The sequence below is a fragment of the Varanus komodoensis genome, unplaced genomic scaffold, assembly GCF_004798865.1.
Source record: "Varanus komodoensis strain SLA01 unplaced genomic scaffold, ASM479886v1 scaffold118, whole genome shotgun sequence".
NCBI classification, from domain to species: Eukaryota; Metazoa; Chordata; class Lepidosauria; order Squamata; family Varanidae; genus Varanus; species Varanus komodoensis.
In genome coordinates this window covers 432,569-443,692 of record NW_025335339.1, presented here as the reverse complement: position 1 = coordinate 443,692, position 11,124 = coordinate 432,569, and the positions used below count along the sequence as shown (strand labels likewise).

The window sequence follows — 11,124 nt, the reverse complement described above, 5'->3', positions numbered from 1 at the left end:
GCGGGCGCGAGCCGCGGGAAGCCCGGCCGGCGCCCGCCCCGTCGCGGCCAGCAGGTGCCGGCGCTGCTCCCGCGCGCGGACTGGGCAAGTGGCGCGGCCGGCGCGCCGCCCGCGCCAATCAGGGCCGCCCCCTCCTCCCCGCGCCAATCCCGGGCCGGCGCCGCCAGACGGGGCGGGGGCGGTTCCCTGCGCCAGGGGCGCCCTATGGGGGTGCGGTGTGGGCTGCCAGTCGCGGGTGGCGGAGCCAATGGGGCGCGCGTGGGGGAGTGGCCGCGCGTGGGGCCGAGCCGGGACTCTAAAGCGCGCCCACCGCCGAGGGGGCCCCAGTGAGAGGCGCGGAGCGAGCGCGGCCCAGCTGACCCGACCCGGCGCAGCCATGGCCGCCGCCGCGCAGTACCTGCCGCGTGGCAGCCCTCTCCTGCCGGTGCCGCCCGCGGAGGCCGAGCGCCTCCACCCGGGCGCCACGTACCGCGAGGTCCAGAAGATGATGCACCACGAGTACCTGCAGGGCCTGGCCGCCGCCCCCGGACACTCCATCGGCAGCCTCCCGCCCCAGTGGCTGCCGGGCGCCACGGGCGACTGGGGCGGTGGCGGGGCCCACCTGGAGCACGCGAAGGGCGGCGGGGCAGGGCTGCGCGGGGACCTCGACGCCGGTGGCGGCTTCCACTCGCGCTCGCACCTGGTGCACCAGCAGGCGGCGGGCGGCGGCGGGGGCCACTGGGCGCAGGCCGCTCCCGCTCACCACCTGGGGGGCTGCCCCTCCGCCATGTCCCCCACGGCCGGCGGGCATCAGCCGCTGCTCTACTCGCAGGCCGCCTACCCCGGCCTCAACGGGATGCTGGGCCCGCAGGGGCCCGCGCTGCACCTGCCCCACAGCCACGTCCCGCACGGCCACGACGAGGCGTCCGAGGCCCACCTCGAGGGCTCGCCGCAGCACCTGGGCCACCCGGGCCACGAGCCGCCGTCGGACGAGGACGCGCCCAGCTCGGACGACCTGGAGCAGTTCGCCAAGCAGTTCAAGCAGCGGCGCATCAAGCTGGGCTTCACGCAGGCCGACGTGGGGCTGGCGCTGGGCACCCTGTACGGCAACGTCTTCTCGCAGACCACCATCTGCCGCTTCGAGGCGCTGCAGCTGAGCTTCAAGAACATGTGCAAGCTGAAGCCCCTCCTCAACAAGTGGCTGGAGGAGACCGACTCGAGCACCGGCAGCCCGGCCAGCCTCGACAAGATCGCCGCCCAGGGCCGCAAGCGCAAGAAGCGCACCTCCATCGAGGTGGGCGTCAAGGGCGCGCTGGAGAGCCACTTCCTCAAGTGCCCCAAGCCCTCGGCTCACGAGATCACGTCGCTGGCCGACGCGCTGCAGCTGGAGAAGGAGGTGGTGCGCGTCTGGTTCTGCAACCGACGGCAGAAGGAGAAGCGCATGACGCCCGCGGGCGGCCCGCACCCGCCCGCCATGGAGGACGTTTACTCACAGGGGGAGGCCTCGCCGCCGCCGCCGCCGCTGCACCACTCGCTCCAGAGCGCGGCCGTGCAGTGACTGAGCCGCCGCGGGGCGAGCGCCCGGCCGGTCGCGGGGCTCCCGCGAGCACTCGCCGCACTGGGCTCCGCGGACTGCGAAGAGCCCGGGACGCGCTTCCCGGACGATCTGGCACGCGCCCTGGCTCCCAGAGGTATCTCGTGGACGGCCGGGCGAGCGACGGCGGGAGAGGGGCGCCGATTCATTCCTCTGCCTGCCGGCGACCGCTCTTCCTAATTTAAAGCTCTGTATTTATTGAACCTCGGAGGCACCAAGCCCCCCTTCCAGCCACGTGGAGCCGCCGGAGGGAGAGAACGCCGGGCCAAAGGTTTGACCGCGGGCGAGTTCCTTCCCGTTCGCCTCCCAGGACGCGAAGGTGTGGGGTGGGGCGCGATGGGGTGGGGTGGGCTGCTCCGCTCCCCTCCTCGCCGAGCTGCGTCTGGCGGGAGCTGCTTTTGGCTCCTCGCTAGTGAAGCCGACCTGGTGCCCACCCGCTCGCACACTGCCGCGGCAGCGCGATTCGCGAGCACCGCCGAGGACCCGACGCGCTTGGCCCTCCGACTGAGCCGCCCCGCTGGCTGCAGACACGCGGCCGCCGAGCGCCGGTCCCGACCGACCGACCTATTTATTTTCCCCGCGGGCCGGGCCCAGACCCCCCCCCCACCACCACCACTACACAGTCCCTCGGCGGGGTTGATCTCTTGTTAGCCTCCGTCGTCTCCTGCCCCGTTTTTATTTATGTTACAGCCAATATTTTACTACTCGCATAAAACATTTATCGATAAATCCGCCTCGTGTCGTTCTTCCCCGCAGCTTCGGGAAGGGGGAGAAGGAGAGGCCGGACGCACTTGGGCTCTGGCGCTCCCGCCACCGCGCGCCTCCCTTCTGTCGGCAGGGGCCTTTCCCCCCGCCGCCGCCGCCGGTTCCCCGACTCACGACGAGCGCGGCAGCATCCCGGGGCCAGTACCGAGCCCGGGTCCTGCGCGCGCTGGGCCGCGGAGCGGCGCCTGGAACGGAGGCCAGGGGGCCTGAGCTGGCTGTCGACCGGGCCTCCCCCTGCGGCCCCGGGGCGCCTGCTCTTCCGCGGGGCGCTGGGCCGGGCGGCGCCGGGCAAAGCGCGCCGCATGCCCGGCTGCAGAAAGCGTGCCGCGCGTCGAGGCGGCCGGAGCGCCGGGCGCCCCGGAGCTGCCTAGCGAGCGTGCCGCGCGCCCCGTCCCCGCCGTCAGCGGCACGAAGCGCGCCGCGGCCCAGGCCGAGCGAGAGCAGCCGCTGGCGGAGCGCCGTGCCCCGCACCCCGTGGGCGCCTTCCCGGCGGAGGCCCTTTGCGGGGATCGGGCGCTCAGCTGCCAACGGGAACTGTCCGTCGCTGCCCGCTCCCGGCGACCCCTTCTGCACCCACCGATTGCAGGCGGCCGCCTCCGATGCTACTGGAAAGCAAACGGATCTCACCGGTTGCCAAAATACCCGGTGGAACTTCTGGCCATTTTCCGCCTGGACTCTCAGCTTGCAGTTTGGCCTCGCAGACAAGCACCTTTCTCTTTGTCTGTCTTCTTTTGCTAACTGGAGGTTGTTTGTGCTGCTTTCTGAGACATCATTTGGGGGAAAACACCCATCTCTTACTTTCTTTGATCCAAGAAGTCCGTCTCTACTTGGAAGCCCCCTCTGGTATTGGCTGTGAAAACTTGCACACTCTTTACCACTTCTGCTCTAAGCTTCAGCAAAGCTTTTGTGCAATCAGGCATCCTAAAAGCAACCAGACATGCTAGGCCTGATCTGGGGGAACTGCCTCCTTCATTCACTCATTGAAAGGAGTGTGTGGGGGGGGGGGGGGGGGGGGTTCTGCAGACAAACTTTCCAATGAATTGTGCCATCTGACTGTGGCTTCCACTTAATTCCATGTGTGCCTCCCACTGTTCCAAAACCCACCATTGTTTCCATGAACTTCGCTTCCCTGGACAAAACTCCATCAATCCTTCCAGACTGAGTAGTTCAAATGAACATTTTTGGAAGAAAATTCCGGAGTAGCAGACGCACCTGCCAAATTAGCCTGTCATGAAGGCTTGTATACTATCATTTGTGAACCAGATAAGCCCATGGCAGAACAACTTTTATATTCTTTAAGGTTCCACAAGACTCAAATATGTATCTCTTCAGTATTGAAGTAAACACTTCTAAGAGCTTGATTCAAATTTTAACAGTGTAAAATGCTCAGGCTGAAAAGTTAAATGTAAAAAACTCGGGCACAAAAAGCTTTTACCAAAGGGTGGATGTCCTGCAAAAAGAGATATCCCTAAATGCATTCAGTCACTTGCTGCAAGCAACAGACTTTCCCTCAAAAGCTGAAGAATTCTGGTGGATAAAGTGAGAAGCGTGTTAAGAAGCATCATTTGGGGAAGACGATGAGCCTTGTGCAGTGCTTGAGCTGGGATTCATTGCCTCATTATCATCAACATTATTGTGGTAAGAATGAGGGACAAGCAGGCGTTATAGTCGGGCAAGAGGACAGACTACACAGAAAGTTTAGATGTTTGGAAGTAGAGCAACATCTGGCGGCAGGGAAGCCCCCTACTCAATGCAAGAGGGCATGGAGAATCTGTTCCTGAATTTCCACCCTGAAATCAGAGCAGCCCAGCCAATGTTCCCTCCATCTGATATTCACCCCCTTCACCCTCTTGAAGCCTTCCCTGCAATATTTTCTGTCTTTCATTTTATAAAATTTGTTAAGACTGACAGAGAAAGCACTTCATGCAAAATGGCACAAATACTTCGCGGCAACTTTCTGCTGCTTGGCTTCACTTCCCCCTTATGCTCTTGGCTGACTGTATCAGAGAAGATTTATTCTTGTTGTAACAAGAAGCACCCAGGTCTTTCTGCTGAGCTGTAAAGGACAAGAGGGGGAACTGTGACTCATGAGAAGAAATGCACTCTGGATGATTTGCAGAAGAGAAGTGTCTTCTCTTGAGTCCTCCTTATATAAGTTATATGAAAACAGGCTTATAAAAATACACACGCCATAATAAAAAGGCATTAGCTAAATTCTCCTCTGCCAAGGACTGTGATACTCGTAGGTTTACTTTCTTTGGAAGTGGGGCTGCTGGGCAGGGACTCCAGCAGGATGGCAGGCCACTCTCAACAAAGGCAGGGAAGCGAAGGAGGGAGGCCGGGAGGTCTGCATGCCCTCCTCTTCCAAGGATGCACAAAGCCCCCTTGACACCCCATCCCTTCCTTCCTTCACCCAGAAGTGTGTTGTAGCAGCAACAGCCTCATCTCTACTCTGGGAGCAAGGCAGGCCTTGGCGATGTGGCTCCCACAGCTCTTGCTTCCATGCAAGGAGGACGGGGTGAGGGTTAGGAGGGGGAATGAGCCCATGGCCTGCTGCAGCCCATGACAGTCTGAGACTGGACTGATGAGCATGCTTACAGATTTCATCTGGTTTTCCTGCGTCTGGACCGTGCTTTGCTCAAGGCAGACATACATGCTCAAAGTTCTGATTCCATGCCTCTGTCTGCCCCTTCTTTTCCGCATCACGGTCGTAACGGGCATCCAGATGGAGTGCTGACCATGACAAGGCACTGTGAGATGATTCCATTCTTCTCTTCCTTAAGACATTTTTCTACAGTAAGAGAGAAGATGGAAGAAAGTGGGAGAAGATGGGAGGGTTATGCTGGAAGAGGGCATGACAGTGACACCTGAAGCACATATACAGTTTCAGGAATGGGGCTCAGCAGTGGCTACACGCATGCCTTGCCATGGCACCCACTTCTTCATGAGAGGCACAGCCAGAGCAGACACTCCCTTTCTCTTGAATGTGGAGCCCTCCTGACACGGGGCTGCCAGCCTTCCCCGGTGAAACGCATGAGCTGGCACACATCAAGTGCCCGTCTGCCAGGCCAGCGCCGTCTTTGAAGCCGGGCACAATTCACCAGCAGGAAATGGCCAGCTTTCCTGGCCTCAGCTGGGAGGCAGGCACCAGTGGAGTTTCAACACACGCAGTCCCAGGTTTGGCATCAGGGGAGCATCTGGGTGACCAAGGACCTTGGTCATTATGGAGACGAGCATGGCCATGAAAGGGTGCTTCCTTTCTCCCCAGGCTGATTTCAGGTTTGCTGTGAAGATATGCTCAGTGGCCATTTTCCCGCAGCCTTTACGGCCCAGAATGACAACCCTGCTCCCTTTTCCTCTTGCCTCACTGGCCAGTTGTGTCAACAGTGGCCCTTCATTGCATGAGTTTTGGTGCTGATATTTGGGCCTCAAAGATAATCTCAGCTTTTTGCCCCCTGTACCCATGTGGAAAAGTGCACCGTTTTGTGTCATTATGAGGATGTTCTGTGCTCAAAATGTCTGAGAAATTCAAAGCAGATTCAAATGCCTTTGAATTTCTAAGAATTTGATCTGGGGATTTCACACAGAGCAGCATCTTACAAGTTGTGTGGATTTCATGGACTTCGGGATCATTTGCTTCCTTTCTGGAACTCTGCAAATTTAGTCATGAAGTGTATGAAAGTGACTGGAAAATATGTTAATATATACAACTTAACACACACACACAGGGAGGGAGGGAGGGAGAGCAGCTAAATAGCTCTGATCACTCTTTAGCCTGAGAGTGCAGCTCTCTGACTTTTTGTGCTCTTTGCTCATAGATTTTACAGTGCACTATGAAAAAAAAATTGCAAGACATTACTTGTCAGCAGAAGTGAAATAAATTGCAGTGGACTTTTGGTGCAATTTTCTGAAGGGGGGAAATGTGATTCCATCAATGAGTGAATGATGGAATGAAAGATACCCAAGAATCCATGAAACATGGGTTCAAAAATGGATGCAACAAAATCCATACCTCTTCATTCTGTGAAGGCGGAGGATTCCCACTGACTTGGAAAGGAAGCAGATCAGAATGGTTTGCCACTGGCAGCGCATGTGGGGGTGCTTGTTTTGTTTTGGGGACAGAGTGTATGTTCCTTGGGAAGTTCATCCACTCCCTTATGTGGGTTTCTGAGCTACACTAAATTCTTGGGCTAGAAGGAGCTGCACAGCACATGCCTTGGGGACCAAGCGGGAAAGGCAGCTCTTTCTCAGTGATGTACTGGGTGTGCTTGGTTTATCACCTATCCTTGGCCAGGAGCAGCTCCTCTTCACTGCCGGGGCATTTTCATTGCTGATGGTGGGCACAATGCGCTCCATGAGGATTGCATTGTGCATTCAGAGCGAATGGGAGGCTTGCAGGAAGAAAGGCTGAAGCGGGAAGCCACCGATGCTTGCACCCCAGCGTCTGTGCCAACGGGTCACATGCACAGACAGTGAAAATTGCACGAGTTGAGGAGGCAACAGGAGAGGTCCAGCGGTGCCAGCTGAGCTGGAAAACCCATGGGGCCCAGCCTAAGAATGCTTCCTCTCTCTGAGAATAATTCCAAATATCAATGAAAGGGCCCATGGTTACACTGTAAAGAGAATAAATGTTAAGCAGTGCAGTGAACTGCAGAACTGCAGGATTGCAGGACCGTGGCTCACAGGAAGGGATGTGGTATGGACAGGGCAGGGCAGGGCAGCTGCTGTGAACTAAGCCCAAGTGCCTGGTCCATCACACACATCAGCAATTGGCATGCTCAGCATCAGTGGCCAGGTAGAAATAGGAATGCCTGCAGTTTCATCAGGTGTTTTAATTTGTGACTCAGGTGCACTTTGCTTCCAGGGGTTCCCACCCTTTGCAATTAGATCTAATAGGAATGAGCTCTGTTGCTGGGAGTGATCACAGGGAGGCTTGGGCACTGGAGGCCACCATGCTTGCAGAGTGCGGGGCCGAGAGCGCGCTCTGCAGCTCGGGGTGGGAGGAGGTGCGCTTGCGCCCTGCGTGACGCTGCCGCTCCAGGCTGTGCTCTTCTCATTGGTGCTCCGAGCAGCGCAGCATCCCGCGAAGGCCCGGAGGACGGGTGCAGTCCCTGGGTGATCCCCTGCCCTGGTGGCTGGGTCGTGCAGAGCTTGAAGTGAGAGGAAAGTACTGTGATCAGGATTGTCTATTGCATTTCTATCCCACTGGGAGCCAAGCTCTCTGGGCAGCTTGCAATAATGTTTCCAAGACCACATTTTCGTTGGTTTTGTCATCATTTCAGAGCTGGAAGGGGTCTCCCGTGCCTTGAGCTTCCAGTCAAGCACCCCGTTTCCTTCTGCTTCTAAATGAGAGCCCTCTTGTTTTCCTCACTGTGAGGGCAAGGGGAGTTTCCACAGCTAGGTCACTAGGCAGGCCGACATTGCAAGCGATAAATTGCCAAACATGAAGTTGATTTCTGATTCGGGGACAAGGTCCTTTCTAATCTGTGCTTAGTAGTCACTTTGCTATAGAAGGCTTAGGATAATATTGCCATAATGGCTAATCTAGTTTTACTTGCGTTTTCCAACAGCATGTAGATTTTACTCGAATCTAGATCATAACAAAGTTATTAAAGCTATTTTTTCAAAGGTGAAATGTGCTAGAAAACACAGGTTTTATGTATTCATGAGGACATACTGAAATGGAAATCTAGATTCAATTGGAATCATGCATGCATATTTTATAATAATTTAAGTGAACAATAGCAGCAACAAAATGTATGCCCTGATTATATAAGATTACAATACAAAGCACAAAGTGATTCTCTTTTTTTTTAACTCAGATTGGGAGCATTAAGAGGCAAAATTGTTCCTCCTCAATAATAGTTCAGGGGGCTTCAGCCTGAAGGAAAAGCCGTCCGTTCAGTCTTGCAGCATCCAGCTAAAATGCCTGTGGCTGAACGTCTGGTAATGAGCAACGCCATGTATTTGCAGTAATGCCGTGCATTTAGAAGCCAAGTTAAGCATTTTGTAAGGTTTGTGCAAGGATCGTTTCACATTCACAAAGTTGTGGGGGCTGGTGTTGCAATTCAACATATTAAAATGGAATTTAAAGCAGAAGTAACATTTATGGATACAGTGTAGGATACAGTATTTTTTAAAGGCTATGCCAATGGCTGTAATAAATTGTTCCCCACTAATCTTAAGAATGTTACTTGTAATATTTCATTTTAATCAATGTTTTTATTTTAAAAACAGACTCATTATATTAGTTTATCTCCCTCCCCTTCCCTATCAAAATGTTCTTTGTAGGCATTTATTCATTTATTTATTTATAGCTTTTATATACCATCCAAGTACAGCGGTACCTTGGCTCACGAACTTAATCTGTTCCATGACCCAAAGTGGTTGTGAGCCAAGTCAAATTTCCCCATAAGGTTCAATGTAAATACAGTTAATCCATTCTGTAACTATTTTTTAATCACAAAAATCTGAAGTGGGCGCGGCAGGCAGGGGGACAGCCACAATCGCAGGCACACTCAGTGGGGGAGCCGGGCGCTATCGCGATTGTCACCTGATGCGGAGTTTGTGACCTGAGGCAAAATTTTTCAGAAATTTCTGTTTGCAACCCGATTTGGTCATGAGCTGAGGTGTTCGTGAGCCAAGGTACCACTGTACAAGCATCTGTAATAATATATGCAATTACATGGCACTTACTCCTGACTAGGTAGATGGATAGGAGTGTGTTTATATATATGATGATATATGAAAATTATATGAAGGAACAAGTTTGAATTAAATCATTTTCCCTCCATTGTTAAATTGCATCTTGCTTATTTAACCACGTCTGGAGGTCCCCTGAAGGGATGCAAATATCTGTAACGAAAAACTCTATCAGGGTTATCCCAGGAGGGCTGTTTTGCAGCAACAAAGGAATAAGGATCAGTAATCCAATAAATTACTGTTGTGTTATTTACTCCAGTGTAAAAAAAGGCATGAGAGGTGGAAAGGCACTTTGGTGGCCAAAGCCAGCTCACAGAAATATTTCCTGTTTTGATCACTAATATTTGTAAAATATTTTGATCACAGCCATACAAATTGCAGAATGGCCCACAATCATTAATCAAAGCTTAATTATAATCAATGATTTTTAAAAGCTAGGAATCCTCCTGGTTGTAAAATCACAGAGTAGCCATTCTAAAGAATATCAGTTCAGGAGGACAAACGGATTGAGAAATAGACCAGGAACTGATACTGATTTTGTGCTATCAGACTCGGCTCAGGCAGAGATGCTGGGCTTGGCACACGCCTCTAGCCCTCTACTTGTGCTGAATCTTTTGGCATCCCACCAAATAAGACTGCAGTGCTACCTATCTGCAGCTGACGATCCCACCTCGCTTCTGCTCATTGCTGCATCGTAGGAATTTGGCTTCCTGCAAGAGTCCCGGAAGGAAACTACATTAAAGTATTATATAAGAGGGCTGCTTCATCTTTGTTGCCCTTCCACCAAATGCCAGTGCTGTTAACCCAGCAAAAGAGCCTCTGTGCCCATATTCCTGGGCCCTTGGCAGCAAGCACATTCAGTGTGCAGGGCCACAGGCCTGCAGGCTGCCGTCGTTCCTGCCTGCCTGCCTGCAGTGGGAACGCAGCCTGTGCGAGTCAAGGAACACTCCAGCCACTGGAGAGGCAGTTCCTCCCCGTCAGGATTGGCCTGGACCTAAAGCACAGCGGTTGCCTTCTGTAGGCTGCCAACTAGAAATTGGTAGAGCCACTAAATTCCATGCGCCAACCAGTGGATTACTGAGAAGGTACACCTGGTGAACATCTGCCTGGAATGTCACAAAGGGAAGATATGGGTGTGCTGGTGTCACACTGGGGGTGGGGCGGGGGGAGAGAGAGAGAGAACCTGGGTGTTGACCCGGAGGCAGCCAGGGGGAAGGCCTCAAGTCTCGGTTCAGTTTACCCCAGGGGGATGCCACTCTGGCCACTTGCGGGACTCCCACCGCAGTCCGAAGCGGCTGCTGGGATGCCTCCCTCACCTGCCTTTCCTTGCCTGAGGCAGGGTCTGGAAGCCCCTCACCCTTCTGAAGCCAGCGCGGCCCGCCACGCTCTCGTGTGTGCTCCCCTGCAGGACACCCACCTGGATGAGGAGCCTGGCAAAAGAAGGGCGCAGGGGTGACCCCACCACTGGTGCAGCTGATACACACCGGGGGGCCCAGGAGGCCTCTCCCGCTGCCCCCCCCCCCACAGTCTCCAGGCACAGCTCGCAGCCGCCAACACAAGACTGCCGGGAGGGGGTGCAGGGGACTGAGGGTGATCACTTCATCGCGAGGCAAAGGTGGTGACTCTGGACCAAACCAGCTGCAGTGGAGCTAGCTAGGGAGCCGCCGGGGGTGGAGGGCTGCACGGGGGAGCTCCCTCCCTGGGGGGGAGATGCTTTCGCCAAGCAGCTCAACATGCTGCACCTGCCTGGGGCTGTGCAAATCCATCCCTGAGGCAGGAGGCGGTGCAGAGTCTGTATCAGGCCCTGCTTGGAGCCCTGCACCTAGTTCTGGTTGGCTCTCTTAGGAAGCTGAGCAGACAGACCCAGGGGAACAGCTGGGTCACAAGAGGCATGCAGCAGGCCAAAGCAACCAGGCGGGGGGGGGGGGGCGCCATGAAACACGCATCCATGTGCCTGGGAGGATGGTGCAAGGGCAGGATATTCCTGGCTGATCAGAAACACCAAACCACAGAGAGGGGGCATCAGAGCAGAAGGGGAGCCACAACCTCCTCTGGTCAGGCAGGGAACCCGGGCAGGGGGATCA

The 11,124-nt window shown here is 55.2% G+C and overlaps 1 protein-coding gene across 1 annotated transcript; it reads left to right on the top strand.

The window, feature by feature from the left end:
* The first annotated feature begins 376 nt into the window (after positions 1 to 376).
* POU3F1 (POU class 3 homeobox 1) lies at positions 377 to 1,537 on the top strand. Its single transcript, XM_044421330.1, has one exon. It carries the CDS (start codon positions 377 to 379, stop codon positions 1,535 to 1,537), a length of 1,161 nt encoding a protein of 386 aa, XP_044277265.1.
* The last annotated feature ends 9,587 nt before the right edge of the window (positions 1,538 to 11,124 follow it).

What these genes read in the sequence shown, in the direction of transcription:
- POU3F1 (XM_044421330.1), top strand. Translation starts at nt 377, where the DNA reads ATGGCCGCCGCCGCGCAGTACCTGCCGCGTGGCAGCCCTCTCCTGCCG.